Source organism: Lottia gigantea (assembly GCF_000327385.1).
Source record: "Lottia gigantea unplaced genomic scaffold LOTGIsca_195, whole genome shotgun sequence".
NCBI classification, from domain to species: Eukaryota; Metazoa; Mollusca; class Gastropoda; family Lottiidae; genus Lottia; species Lottia gigantea.
The window spans coordinates 268,726-285,746 of record NW_008708379.1 but is presented as its reverse complement, the minus strand read 5'-3'; the positions used below and the strand labels follow the sequence as shown (position 1 = coordinate 285,746).

Below are 17,021 nucleotides of genomic sequence, written 5' to 3'. Positions count from 1 at the left end.
AATACATCATACCACAAACACCATATAATACACCATGCCACAAACATCCTATAATACACTATACCACAAACACCCTATAATACAACATACCACAAACATCCTATAATACACCATATCACAAACATCCTATAATACATCATACCACAAACATCCTACTAGAAACACCCAATAATACACCATACCACAAACATCATACCACAAACACCCTATCAGAAACGCCCTATAATAAACTATGCAATAGAAAAACAAAAAAAAATCAATGATGTATGTGGACTAATAAAGGAGTCAAATGAAACATACTGGAGTTGATTTATGTGCTAATAATTAAGGTCATCAAAGTCTACAGTTACAATTTACAGACTTATGCATATTCAATAAGGAAATTAAATTGTAAATGAATAGCCTATAAATTTTCTATTGTCTATCCCTCACCATTACTAAGAACTGTATCATGTTATCCTTATGTAATAATTTATGATGTTATTTGAGAAACTATTTGTTATTATCCAGGAAGATTTAACAGTAGAAATATAGATAAATTATTTGATATTTTCCTTAATAATGATGAAAATAACTTGATAATAGTGCTAGATATAGAACCAATTTGTATTAAACACTGAAACATAATAGTACAATAATTGAAATTATCCATGTCACTTTTCAGCATTAAAATATAAGCTCAGTTCTCCTGCAATTGATCAAAAACAAAGCTTGGAAGTGTAGACTTTGTTTCAATGATTTGGTCTTTTCCTGAATTGATAATCACTAATTACCAAGAAACATATTCCAGTGAAATATCACTTGTCCTTGACCCTTTGACCTTTGAAATCATTGTAAAATGACCAAATTTTAAAACTGAATAATTCAAGTGAATAATCAATTCGTTACTGACTTTTACTAATTCTAGTTCGATAAGCTGCTGTTTGCAGATGCTGAGTTTAAAATTTACAGTTATATTGTTATCAATAGTCATAACTTTTAGGCCAAAGTTCTAAAATGGAAAATTAAAATTCTGTGAAAATCAAATTGAAGTATCTGGGAATGAGATACTATTTGAATTGAAGTACTTTGAATTTTATTTAGAATTATGTTCTAAAATGACATTTTTGCAAAACAACAAATGTATCTGAAAACTAAACCATTAGTTATAAAGTTTTGCAACTAGAACTGTATTTATACCAAGTTACTGATGGTATTAAATCTTTGATAAATACTATTTTTAAGTGAAGTTACCAGTATCTTACTTGAATCAGCATTAAACATAAAATTTGTGATTGAAATGGAAATTTTTATATGTAAAAAATAATGTTTATCTTGAAAATTAACCAAACGTTAAAGATTGTTATCTGAAAGGGCTTTATGACTATTGTCTGAACATAGGGAAAATTACTTCTGTTTTTTTGTTTTTGTTTTCTGTGGCTGGATTTCAATAACGCATCAAATGATAAGGAAATGAAGATTATGTTTAACTTTTATGTTCCTTACTGAATATAAATTCAAACTGCAAAATACCAGTATGAGTTGCAATGAAACAGGTTTTAAAAGTGCCTTGTTACAAGTCATTAATCATAAAGGGAGTATTAACAATAATTTTTACGCTTTAATCCTAAAGATAAAAACTTGATACCTCATATCATACTTCCAGGTATCTAGGGGCTAAATTAAAAAAAAATACTTTAAGTCATGATAAATATGCCTAAATAGTCATAAATATGTAATAGAGAAGTAGTAAATCGAGTTAATAATATAAATTAGTGTTAGTATGTCGTCATAGTGTCTAGACAGACTGGGGGCAATATTAAAATCTAATATTCATATTTTTATATCTCATCATTCTAATCTATATCAATAATCATATTGAATAATTAATATAATATCTCCAGGCAATTTGGAAGGATTTACAGTTATTATGGCACCACTATTCAGATTCTACTTCCTGATTGTCTACCATTATTCTATTTTTTCTACTTCATTTAACGGTATTTCTGGTACAAAGTAATTGATTTTGTCCCCAACAGTCTTCCCTCAGCAAATATTAGGCTTTTTTCTGTATGCATGATATCATACAATAATCATAAATTTTAGCTTGGAGCTCATCTGTAAAAAGATCCAATGAGTAAACTTAATAAATTCCAATACATAATCTAATTAAAAGGTTTTTTCTTTTCTTGTTAGAAGCTAGCTAGAATTATTTAACAAGGGATAATCTTTCTTTTGCATAAAGTTTCTTATTCTTTTTAAAAAATCTTATCAATATCTTTGGCATTTATTATCCATTGACTGTAGTGACTCTAAGGGGCATAACTCCATTAAATGTGGTCATTTTTATCCAAATGTTGTCTGTAGTCCAGAGTTATTATTATCAAAAACATACAGTAGATTAAATGATGTTTATTCCCAAATAAAATTTGAATATAATGAAATTAATGATATGATACTAAATGAATGAATTACAAAGAAAATTACTTTTTGAAAACTTATCATTTATCTTAAATATATTTGAACAAAGACATAAATGCACAACCATTAGTTTAAGCATTAATAAGCACAATAGCCCGGTCTTTGTTTAAATGACACAGTAAAAAATATATTTTTTATTATGCAATATAGAGACAATATCTGATCTTAAAGGCTTTGTAAAGAGTTGTTTACTTTGGGCACACTCATCTCATCTCACCATTCTAATTTTCACTCAGATGTCTGTAGTTCCTGCAATTCCACCAAAACTGAGTATTTGATGACTTCACTTAGTGCAAAGGGCATTATGTGATAAAACATATTTTGCAATTAGTAATGTCATCAAACACTTATTTTTTGTGGAATTGCAGGAACCACATGCGATGCCAGTGCATGCCAGGCGAGATCTCTTATTAAAACATAATCTACATTTCTTGCACATGCTACTTACACTATTGGGTAGAAAAAAGGGTTATCTTGACACCCATATTTTTAATGATAAATGGTTTTAGATAACGATAATTAACAAACATGATATTCACTAATAATATAATATATATATATATATATAGAAAATATATAACAATAAATATAAGTAATATATATAACAATTGTCTAAACACATTCCATAATAACACAAGTCTCAACACTCTACTATTTACAGATATATAACATATCTTATATTATTGAGGAGTTCCATGGGTCACTAAATGCAACTTGATTTACATTTCTTGTTAATGTTACACTGATATAAAACTACTATATAGTAGAGTGGACATAACAGCATGAATATTCATTAAATTTTGTTCACACTATGCCATGGACTAAGAAAAAAAGGCCTTCTCTTGACCTTTGCTTAATTTTTGACCTGAATGGTAAAAACATATGGATCAAATAACAAACATCAACATTATGTGCCCTGCTTATTTGGAATTGTTGAAAATTTTTTATTAGTTTTTGATACATGGTTAAGATAGATATTTACAAGTAAAAAAGGAATTTCTGTGCGTAGATAAGAAATATAGTATTCTTAGTGTAATATATTGCAAAATATATTGTTTTAATATTTCTATATGGCTCTACAATTGATGTATTAGACATTATTTCAATAGTGAAAATATTTCATTATTGTATATTATAATGTGATTGAGATTCCATTATAATTAAAGGTTTTGCTTAGTGAATATGAAAAACTCGGACTAACTTATGGGAATACAAATTTAGCATTGTATCTAAAATATCTGGTACATTCACCATTTTAACAATTTAATGGATTCACAACCATGTAAATGTCACCAATAACAAAATTCCTTCAGACAAATAATAGCCAGTAAGAAAAATAAGAATGGTAAGTAAAGTAGATGAGGAATCAACTGAACTAAATCACTAAACAAATCATTTACAATGAATATGGTATATACAGCACATTATAAAAGATTAATTCTGAAGCCTCAGCTTATGTTGCACTCTTTACACAAACTTTTTTTTTCAGTCTTAAAGTTGTGAACATTCTTTAAATTGAAATACAAATATTGATGTTATTTTTCATTATTATATAATATAATTATCATATATTCACTGAAAAGCCGTGTTGACTAAACAAAGTCCTTTTTGAGAGTGACACTCTTGCTAGCTGTCAGTTTTCAAGTGGAGCTCTTGAGAAATCTGCAACATCTTCTTAACAATTGGGCTGCGAAATTTCAAACTATTATTTCAATTTTTTGTATTACTTTCAAGCATATTCATCTGATCTGTATTTTATATTACAAGCCATATCACTACATCAGATACTGTATATCTCTAGCTACTTTAGTCAATTGCATTGCACTAGCATTAACTAATAAACTTTACACTTTATACAGCTTGTATTGAATAATAACTGCATTGTGGTTCATATAAATACACAATTTTACTGAATTCTGATATTTTTGTCTGTAACTTTTTGTTCTAAACACACATCACCACAAAATTCCACTTCATTGTTTCACACATATCCAAAATTCAAATTCCCAAAAATCCAAAATTACTCCATTGTCCCACAATTTAACTCACAATTTTCACTATTTACACCAGTTTAAGTTCTCCCTCAGTGTCAGCATTGCCCACAGAAAACAGAATAATTCTTGTTGGATTAAAATACATATTAGATGACTGATGTACCAACGACCAAATATATGGAATAAAAAATTCTTCTGGTGAATCTTCTTCTACATATTTAAACTTTAACTCTGGAAATTTCTGGAAAAAAAGAGTCAAGGCATTAATGGCACAGTGTACTCTTGTTTCTATGCAATTTTAACTTGAAATATTTGAGGAATGATTGCAGATATTGTTCACATTAAAAAAAATAAAAGTTGCTTTTTAATGTGATAAGATACATGACCCAGCAAAGTATTCATTGGGTCATAATGATATCAGGTATATGGTTGGATATATTGAAGAACAAGCACTGAGGTTATAATATTTACCTGAAGTCTATCTTTACGAAATTTAATGGAACCTTGTTTAATACATTCTAACACTTCACCAGGTGTAACATTACTCTTTCCTTGTTTCTCCAATAGTGCCGAGAAATATGTCAATACCTGTAAATAAACAATCATAAAAAATCCATAGTCTTAATATATATTAATATAATTAATATAAATGATGTGTTACTAACAGTGGCATTATTCAGTATGATAACATGATATATAGGATGTGTTACCAACAGTGGCATTATTCTGTATGATAACATGATATATAGGATGTGTTACTAACAGTATCATTATTCTGTATGATAACATGATATATAGGATGTGTTACTAACAGTATCATTATTCTGTATGATAACATGATATATAGGATGTGTTACTAACAGTATCATTATTCTGTATGATAACATGATATATAGGATGTTACTAACAGTATCATTATTCTGTATGATATGATATATAGGTGATGTGTTACTAACAGTATCATTATTCTGTATGATAACATGATATATAGGATGTGTTACCAACAGTGGCATTATTCTGTATGATAACATGATATATAGGATGTGTTACCAACAGTATCATTATTCTGTATGATAACATGATATATAGGATGTGTTACCAACAGTGGCATTATTCTGTATAACATGATATATAGGATGTGTTACCAACAGTGGCATTATTCAGTATGATAACATGATATATAGGATGTGTTACCAACAGTGGCATTATTCTGTATGATAACATGATATATAGGATGTGTTACTAACAGTATCATTATTCTGTATGATAACATGATATATAGGATGTGTTACTAACAGTATCATTATTCTGTATGATAACATGATATATAGCATGTTTTACTAACAGTATAATTATTCTGTAAGATAACATGATATATAGGATGTGTTACTAACAGTATCATTATTCTGTATGATAATATGATGTATAGGTGATGTGTTACTAACAGTATCATTATTCTGTATGATAACATGATATATAGGATGTGTTACGAACAGTATCATTATTCTGTATGATAATATGATATATAGGTGATGTGTTACTAACAGCGGCATTATTCTGTATGATAACATGATATATAGGATGTGTTACTAACAGTGGCATTATTCTGTATGATAACATGATATATAGGATGTATTACTAACAGTGGCAGTATTCTGTATGATAACATGATATATGGGATGTGTTACTTACGGTATCAATATTCTGTATGTTAACATGATATATAGGATGTGTTACTTACAGTATCAATATTCTGTATGATAACATGATATATAGGATGTGTTACTTACAGTATCAATATTCTGTACGATAACATGATATATAGGATGTGTTACTTACAGTATCAATATTCTGTATGATAACATGATATATAGGATGTGTTACTTACAGTATCAATATTCTGTATAATAACATGATGTGTTACTTACAGTATCAATATTAAGTATACATAACATGATATATAGGATGTGTTACTTACTGTATCAATATTCTGTATGTTAACATGATATATAGGATGTGTTACTTACAATATCAATATTAAGTATAAATAACATGATATATATGATGTGTTACTAACAGTATCATTATTCTGTATGATAACATGATATATAGGATGTGTTACCAACAGTGGCATTATTCTGTATGATAACATGATATATAGGATGTGTTACTAACAGTATCATTATTCTGTATGATAACATGATATATAGGATGTGTTACTTACAGTGGCATTATTCTGTATGATAACATGATATATAGGATGTGTTACTTACAATACCAAAATTAAGTATGATAACATTATATATAGGATGTGTTACTCGCAATATTAATATTCTGTATGATAAAATGATGTGTTACTTACAGTATCAATATTCTGTATGATATCCTGATAAGTAGGATGTGTTCTATAGGCTGAGAACTGATCACGTTGATACAGTAAGGTATAGATCAGGTTTGGATTGTGATGTAATGATGTAGCTAGACAGGAATTTATAATCTCTAACACCATTCTTATAACTTCTTCTAATACATTCATATCTTGTAACTGAAATATAATTCATTTACTTTCATATGTAAATAATCTTCATGCAAAAAGTGACAAAATATTTAAGTCTGATATGTCTTTGGTCATAATCTTTTACAATGATGCAGTTTATTACATTGCAATTTGTTTGATAAACCAACCAATCTATTTATTAGCAATGTACACTATTCTAGGTAGGTGATTATCAGTAATATTCCTGAAGGTTAATTGACAAGAATTAAGAGTTCAGTAGACATTACCATGATTTTAAACCAGAAACTTATTCTATGATACACCCAACTCATATTTGTTCAAATATCTTTTTCTAAATTAAATTTTTGTATGACTTCCTAGGATTGAGGAGAGGAAGAGACTGTGCTCAAATTTCAGTCATAACACAAGTAAATAACACCTACCAATAAAGCACTTTCATCTTCTGGTTCAGTTGCTTTATCATCTGTAGATTCTGTAGGGGGTTCAGTTTTATTAGAAGCTAACTCACTGATCTGTTCTATTAATTTAGCTTGTTTCTTACATAACTGAGAAAATAAACTGAAAAAACAATAATAAATTGTTTAAGGCATCAACAATAACAAATATTTATCAATATACCAAATAATTAATACTAACTTTCAGGTTCTCTTGGTAGCAAAACACCAGCCACAGCAAAATAATAATTCACAATAGTAAAATAATATTGAAATTTCTCCTAGATTTTTTGTTTCATAAACATATAGGAGATGCTTAACTATGCTATAACTAGTTTAATTGTTCTAGAACATTTTAGTCTTTTATGTATAGAGGGAAAAGAGTGACTTGAGTTGTCTGCACAGATGCCTATTAGTGAGATATCAGCTCCACCCCCAGCAAAGCAAAATTGTAATCATATAATACCATCATTTAGTAGACAATTACAATTGACCAAATTAGTGGCACCATAACAAGAGATATATATCTAATAACTTATATACCTGACAATTTTCTGTGCAACAAAAGGGTGTAAGTTGATAAACTGTGAAGACATATTAGCTAAGGCTGCTAAACAATTGGTGTGAAGGTATTTATCCTAAAGAACAGAAAAACAGCTTTGGCAAATTCAATACAGCTGCAATAACTAGCACTGAAAATAACTGAAAATATCTTTTGTCCATTTTACTTAAGGGATTTTAAAGAGGTTTTCTGTCTTTATGCGTATGTGATGATGTCACTAATCTCAAACTATGCTTAATCACACAAGGCCCTTTGCGATGTGTGATGACATCAAACACTAAGTTCTAGTGGAATTGTAGAAACCACAGACATCTGATGGAATATTGGAATGGTGTAAATTGATGCTATCAGTGTCCCCAATACATATAAAAAATTTAGAAAAACCTTTCTATAATCCCTTTAATAAAGGGGCAGACAAATTGAAATGGTGTTTTATGGCCTGCCCTTTTTCAACTGAATGGGCTAATGAAGATCTGGTATAGTGTGCAATGCACATTTGCACAGTCTGTAGCACGTAGGTTTATTGAAAAATTCCCTGATAATTGCTGTTTGCATCTCCAAGATATACGCCAAAGAAAAATTACTTTACTGGCCTGCCCTTTATCAACTGAATGGGCTAATGAAGATCTGGTATAGTGTGCAATGCACATTTGCACAGTCTGTAGCACATAGGTTTATTGAAAAATTCCCTGATACTTGCTGTTTGCATCTCCAAGATATATGCCAAAGAAAAAGGTTTCTGTATAGCAAATAAACAAGTTATAATATATGATATACTATGAGAAAATGAAGAAGTATCTTACCCTCATTCTACTAAGATTAAACTGTATAGTTCTTATTAATACTAATATCAATAAACCGCCTAATGTTACTTCTGTTAATGGTCTTTCTTTAAACCATAACACATTCTTTATAGTCTAATAAAACAAAATAGAAACTAAATTACTGCCTTGTCTAAGGTTTCACATGTACAATAACCTTTCCAAATTACTTTCTTCTGCTTATTTTACTAAATATTAACACAACAATAGTTGTAAACAATAATTTAACCCTGTGCCAGTGCCTTTTGTTGAATAGTAACTTGTTAATTTCAATCACCCTATCCCTAAGTTGCCCTTAACATTCGAAATAAACAATATCTTCCTTGAAACCTGAATATTTATTTGCTATCCCCTTAAAGAATGATGTTGTTAAACATGAAACAAGCTCCTATCATACTGCAGACATGTTTTGGATACAGATTCCTAATCAGGACTTTTGGAAATGGAAGTTCATTTTCCAATATAAGTATACAAGCAAGATTTAAATCAAATGAAAGTAGGGTAAGATGTAGACTTACTATTTCATGGATAGCTTTATTGAACACATCATCTTCACTTAATATCAATATTATTATCAATGCCATGTAGATATGGTGTGAATTACGTTCCATAGCCTGGTATAATATCTTTAATAATGGCATTACCTAAAATGAAGGTACATATTATATTTTTGTATATTCTGCACACAGTGAACTGTTAGTAAAAAGCATGATAATTATTTTTTGTGCTATCTATCCTAGGCCTTCCATGTTTTTAGTATATTCTCAAGAATTCAACAAGAAAGACAACAGTCATTAATCGAAAAGTCAAAAAAAATATTACCTTACTGACAAATTTGAAAAATTTAGCTGTCAACATTCAAATGAAAACTTGTATATGCAGCGGTGTTTCCACTCAGAATGGCAATGTGTAAATTGTACAGTTACAATGAACACTTTTCTATCTCAACAGAAAATGGACAATGTATTTTGGATATGACCGATATAAAACATATGGAAATCAGCTTACCAGTTGATCAATGTTTGTTCTAGATAGTAGATAATCTTTAAACTGTGGATTACGATGTATTAATAGATATAATAACAATGTGGTCTGATCATCTCGTAATGTACCACATAATGTTTGATATAGTTTATTAAAATCTATTTTAAATGTAGCTATAGCATGGGAAGGAGTCTGAGTCACAGATTGATCTGAAATATCAAATATAAATTAAATAGTACATAACGTTTCAACACAATTTCATCTGATGACAACACGTGTAAATTGTGTTGAAACGCTATGTGCTTTGTTATTAAAGAAGTGAGTTATACCATAATATACCCCTTGTGTTTTTTGTTATATCTACTCTCCACTTCTAAATGTTGTTCAAATCCTATGAATTAAATATATAGTTAAAAATTTTCCAGATGGTAATATATGCTTGTGAGAATATTAAGCCTTTCAATATTAGATCTGCATGAGAACTAGAGGTCAGTTTTCTACTTCTTAAAAGTGCTATGGATGGCTGACATTGAGCTCTATTAGCTGGTAAGAAACTGCAAGATAAGTGCCAAACCTTGTAACTATATCTATAGCCTGATAATTTTTCCACCACTACAGAGAATAATAAAATTTTAGTTTGAAGGGATTTTGAAGAGGTTTCCTAATTTTTTCTATGTATATTGTAGACACTGATAACATCAATTTGCACCATTCCAAGTTTTAATCAGTCTATGGTTCCTGTAATTCCACTACAACTAAGTGTTTGATGATGTCACTAATTACGCAGGGGCTTTGTGATAAAACATATTTTGCGATTAGTAATGCCATCAAATATTGAATGTTACTTTTACTTGAATTGAATTAAGCACAGACGTCTGATTAAAAATAGGAATAATGCAAATTGATGCTATCAGTGTCTTCGATACACATAAAAAATCTAGAAAACCTCTTGACAATCCCTTTAATACAAATACATAGTAAATAGTCTGAAATTTAAGTTCAAAGATTCTTGTCATATGCATGATATAAAAACTGATAACAAAGCAACACTTTCAAGGGTTCTCAGGTGCGAGCCCAGTAAAGGTTGTAATATTTCAATTCAGTTCTCCTCCATCAGTGATGCAGGCCATAGGGGCTTGCATGGAAAAAACGTCTTGTCATTCAAATGGGAAAAAGCAGGCTAAAGGGGTTGTCTTTGCCAAATGTCCCTCTTTGCACACTTCATGGCCTTTCCTGATCAAATTTATCAGAGATGCCTGGCATATTATAATCACATCTCAGATCTATAGACCTAGCTTATACTTACCATTTACCCTGCATCATAAACTTATAGAGAGTAAAATTACTGGTAGCTTGTGTTTGAAACATCTGTATTGATAACAATACCAGTAATGTATTTAAAGATTCAAGATGGAGGGCATAGGTAAAATTCCTGAAATCAAAAAAGGAAAGAATTTTGAAAAATGTGCCAGGCTATTTAGTTATGATTTTATATTTCCATAAAATTTGCATACCAGTAACAAAGTCCATTTTAGTTCAGCTAAGTGGTAAATACAAGTAAATTAGGTATGGAATAGAAGTAAACTAAATACTGAATAGAAGTAAATTAGGTATTGAATAGAACTAAACTAAGTACTAAACAGAAGTAAATTTAGTTCCAAATAGAAGTAAACTACATGTTGAATAGAAGTAAATTAAGCTTAAATAGAAGTAAACTAAATACTGAATAGAAGTAAATTAAGTACTGAATAGAAGTAAACTTAGTACAAGTACTAAAAAGAAGTAAACTAAATGGTGAATAAAGGTCACAAAGTGGTGAATAGAAGTAAACAGTACTTACAGGACAGGAACATCAACCAATAATTCTATTAATGAACTCATCAGTTCTTCAGCTAATAAACCCATCTGTTCTCCAGCACCATCTTCTTCATCTTCACTATCACCATCAGATTCTTTAAATATAATCATTTCAATCAAAATAACACTTATTTTTAACAGTTAACAATGGTGTCTACAAAAAACATGCCTTTATACCTACGAATTTTTAAATTGTGCATGTAGTCTTAGAAGAAAAGTTTCCCATAATCATCAAATGCCAAGTTCCATACTTGGGATTTGGCTTTAATGCCTCTGTTACATGCCACAAAAATGATAGAATACAACATACCACTTGGATTAGCTTTACAATCAAATTGTTGTAATAATAACTCTTCACTTAAATGTTCCACAAAATATTTACATAAACTTCTGATAATAAACAATGCATTATATGTCTGCCATATAAATATATTACTGAAAATACAGAACAAAACAATATCAAAAATAGTTGAAGGTTACCTATGCAGCTACAATGGATGGCATTCTTTAATAAAGCAAAATGGAATGTCCTACTTGTGTGCACCCAATTAGGCTAATAAAGCATTCTTTGCAGTGTGCAATGAAGGAAATTCTTTTAATAATTCTGTAATGTGCACATTGGGCCTTGGTATTTTTGCCCATCTGAAGAACTACACACTTTTTTGCATGTCAGCCCACTAACCTGTATAACTAACAAAGGTAAACTAAATTTCAAAGCATAAAAGACAAAAAAATTAATGTGGCCTGTGTAAACAAAATGCAGTTATGAGGATAGTATTGGACAAAACATAGTAATGCCTCTTGGCATTGTATTTAGTAAACAATCAACTGAGACCTAGATGGTGATAATAACATTGCTAACTTACTCTTCACACTGTGCTGAAGCTTTCAGTTCTGTTGCTCGGATTAAAAAATTGTGAACCAAGGCAGAAAAATTACCAGTATGACAATTGTTTATGGCAAAATTACGACATGTCTGAGAGGTTGCTTCTTCTAATATTCGTGAATCGGCTCTGAAATCAATAGATGGCAATAACTATCAGACCATTCTGAAAGAAACTATGGCTGATGTGAGATTAACATTCCAACTTTCCACAGAAAAGGACAAATTCTTTTCTTGCTGGGGATTTCCACCTACATTCACCTAACTTTCGGCGATCCAATTTCTTTGCTGCAGATTAAATGTTTTGATCTTTAAATTAACCCATTAAAAACAATTGGGCACTCAATTGGCCTTATAATTAATGCTGCAATAACCAGGCAACAACATTTTAAGCTTTAGTCATATGCTTTCATTGATTTAACTTTAAATTCAGGGTAAGCATGTGCATTTATGACATTTTATTTTCATTTTCTCTCACTGTTTTATAAAAGGGTTTAATTTCCTACAGTCACTTTCTTTTGCAGGGTAGATATATAACCTTAAAGTACCAGCACTTGTTTGGGTCTAATTGAAATATTATAATAATGTCTGATGGAAACAATTTGACATGATATTCTTCTATCAGTAAACTTACGTGTTGATTGGAATGAGAAAAGAGAATGATAGCAGTTGATTCCAGAAAGGATCTATTTTATCAATGGCTTCAGTTCCAGACAGTTTCTGTAAATATTCATTTGACCCTAAATCACCTAAACTACTGCTAGTTGCCCCCATTTCTGAAAATATCAAAATAACTTCATTGATTATTTACTCTACAGAAAATAGAACACAATACAACAATAACAATAAAATATCCATAAAAATTGGCTAGAGTAATATATAATTTCATTTCTACATAGACTGACAAAATAAAATCATGCCAGAGGCCATATTTAGTAGATAGATATAACTAGTTTGGCTACTAGAACCAAGGCAAAGAAACTTTTGCCTAAATACAATACTCAATGGTGGGGCTGACATAATAGTAATGATAGGCAGTATAACAACAGAAACATTTCTTATTTTCATATTATTGTAGGCCTACCAAGTGTCGGCAGACTACTTGACTTAATTCCTATAAATAAAGGTTATCATAGCAAGTCACCACATAAAAGAGGGTCCAAAATAGACCCCCCTCCCCTCTTTTTTTCATCCTACAATGACGTCTTTTGGCGTCTCTCCAAAGGCTTTCCTAATATTGTGTCCAAATAACAAACCTACTTGTGATTTAAGCTGATATAATATAAATGCCTTCAAATCATAATATCATCTGTTTTCTTGAAATAAAGATTTAGTAAGTTCAGTTTGTTGTCATTTTTCAATCCACGTCGCTGAGCATGCGCTTAAAATTGACAGGTAGCTTCCGGTTGGGTTAACCTAATTGCTCAAATACCACCATATTATACCACAATTGAACATTTTATGAAAATTGAATAGGCCTACCTATTACAGTTACATTTATCAAGTCACATAAATTCCTTTATCGTTAAAGCTTTGAAAATACATTGCCTTACTACAAAAACTTGTAAAAAATCCAAAAACCACGAATCAATATGAGTAGGCTATGAAATGCAAAGCATCAGATTTGAAAACTTTTTTTTTCGTAGCCTAACTAAGACTATGCTTATCCGCTATCATCATATTACCTAGCCTACTTATACATTCGTATTTCCCAATCTCCATCTCGTATTATCGTTAGTTTGTAGCATGCTGTAGGCTACCTGTGAGTGAGTCGTACGTTCAGACCTTAAATGCTAACATTTATGCAATCTTTTCAAGGCCAATTTCCTATGCTACATGTATATTTGCATTATTATACTGTCGTTGTTGAATTGATTGGTTCTGTTAGCCTAATTTATGATCAGAAAGTGAGTGCTGAGGCTACTTTGCTACGTTGTCTTATTGTCTGTACGGTGTGGGTTAGGCCTATTAGGGGGTGAGAGCCTTAAAGGATAATTTTACATGAACTGTTGATTTTTGACCAAAAATACTTAGAATTAATAGTTCTCTTGTTTTTTAACAATTGCGTTTCACTACTGTGGAAAATTCGATTGTTTAAAATAATTCAAAATTTTACCCTTTTCCAACAGGTACATAGTCTACCATCTATTGCTTCTATAATGTTCAAGAAATATTATCTATCACAAATTGAAGCTTGACTTCGAAAGAAAGGAACACGGTAGAAGAACAATTTCCGTAAGGAAATAGAGTCAACAGACCGAGTGAAGTAGAGAGGAAGGAAGAAGAGAATGCAGGGACAGTGTTAAAGAAAGGAAGGAAAAAGAGTGAAGAAGCGCGAGAGGAAGATGAGACAAAGTGCAGTGGAGAAGGAGGGAACTATTTTAGACAGGCTGTACCTGACAAAGCTGGCGGGGGCACACACAGTGATATAGAGCTGATGAAAGGGTCCTCTATTGTATTCTATTGAGAAATACTCCGTGCAATGCTTCGAATTATGCCTACAGTACTCCAAAAGCTCATTTCAGATTGGTAAATGATAACCCGATTGGCACACACAGTGATATAGAGCTGATGGAAGGGTCCTCTGTTGTATGAGAAATACTCCGTGCAATGCTTCGATTTATGCCTACAGTACTCCAAAAGCTCATTTCAGATTGGTAAATGATAACCCGATTGGCACACACAGTGATATAGAGCTGATGGAAGGGTCCTCTGTTGTATGAGAAACACTCCGTGCAATGCTTCGATTTATGCCTGCAGTACTCCAAAAGCTCATTTCAGATTGGTAAATGATAACCCGATTTGATTAAAACTTTTTTATAAGTAACCTCAGTGGTCAAATAAAATTGGAAAGAATTATCTCCCTTGAAATATAACGTATATAAAACGTAACTATTGGAATTGAAATTAATGATTCGCAATTCCTAAAAATTCGATCGGAATGTTTCGGTTGTAGACTCTAGATCATGCCAATGACGTCTAAAATAATATGATAATAATAATAATATATAAATCACGATTTTGTAAAAAAAAGATACAATGGTATAAAAGTCTAATTTCCATATATTTCTAAAATAAAAATTCCACAGTTTTTCAAGGTTTTAAGAGACCGACGAGCGTTGCCCTATATTACTAGGTTTGGAAAAACTTCCCATAAAAAAAAATATTTATTCGCAGATCGTGGTGATTAATTTTGACTAATTATAAGATAATTAGATTGGATCGCAAAAAGGTTATTTTGACTCACAAACTACCTAAGGTATAAGGCCACAACAATTGTTCATTAAAAGTTTTAGCGGTAAATATATGCCTTAATCATTGATAGTTATTTACTGGTCAATTGATGCCTCATTCATTGATAGTTATTTAATGGTCAATAGATGCCTTATTCATTTATAGTTATTTACTGGTCAAATGATGCCTTAATCATTGATAGTTATTTACTGGTCGATTGATGCCTTAATCATTGATAGTTATTTACTGGTCGATTGATGCCTCATTCATTAATAATTATTTACTGGTCAATTGATGCCTCATTCATTGATAGTTATTTACTGGTCAATAGATGCCTTATTCATTTATAGTTATTTACTGGCCAAATGATGCCTCATTCATTGATAGTTATTTACTGGTCAATTGATGCCTTAATCATTGATAGTTATTTACTGGTCAATTGGTGCCTCATTCATTGATAGTTATTTACTGGTCAATAGATGCCTGATTCATTGACAGTTATTTACTGGTCAATAGATGCCTGATTCATTGATAGTTATTTACTGGTCAATAGATGCCTGATTCATTGATAGTTATTTACTGGTCAATAGATGCCTTATTCATTGATAGTTATTTACTGGTCAATAGATGCCTCATTCATTGATAGCTATTTACTGGTCAATAGATGCCTTAATCATTGAAAGTTATTTACTGGTCAATAGATGCCTTATTCATTGATAGTTATTTACTGGTCGATAGATGCCTTATTCATTGATAGTTTTTACTGGTCAATAGATGCCTCATTCATTGATAGTTATTTAATGGTCAATAAATGCCTTAATCATTGAAAGTTATTTACTGGTCAATAGATGCCTTATTCATTGATAGTTATTTACTGGTCAATAGATGCCTTATTCATTGATAGTTATTTATTGGTCAACTGGTGCCTTAATCATTGATAGTTATTTACTGGTCAATAGATGCCTCATTCATTGATAGTTATTACTGGTCAATTGATACCTCATTCAGTAATAGTTATTACTGATCAATTGATGCCTCATTCATTGATAGTTATTACTGGTCAATAGATGCCTCATTCAGTAATAGTTATTTACTGGTCAATAGATGCCTCATTCATTGATAGTTATTACAGGTCAATTGATACCTCATTCATATTTTTTTAGAATTAAATTTAGAATCAGAATTTTGTAGAAAAGCGATTTAAGACAGATCACGAACAGATTCACAATGTTAAAATAATATCATGGGTGATACTCAGTTCAAAATATATTTCA

At 30.5% G+C, this 17,021-nt stretch overlaps 1 protein-coding gene across 1 annotated transcript; it reads right to left on the bottom strand.

Moving 5' to 3' along the window:
• Positions 1–4,103: 4,103 nt before the first annotated feature.
• Positions 4,104–14,235, bottom strand: LOTGIDRAFT_239130 (hypothetical protein; the record flags this gene model as incomplete). Its single annotated transcript, XM_009053017.1, has 14 exons — positions 4,104–4,695; positions 4,926–5,042; positions 6,817–6,999; positions 7,395–7,530; positions 7,950–8,044; positions 8,772–8,885; positions 9,308–9,433; positions 9,798–9,982; positions 11,087–11,205; positions 11,614–11,725; positions 11,941–12,065; positions 12,497–12,643; positions 13,148–13,289; positions 14,199–14,235. 14 exons carry the CDS (start codon positions 14,233–14,235, stop codon positions 4,522–4,524), a joined length of 1,812 nt encoding a protein of 603 aa, XP_009051265.1. The 3' UTR covers positions 4,104–4,521.
• Positions 14,236–17,021: the final 2,786 nt, after the last annotated feature.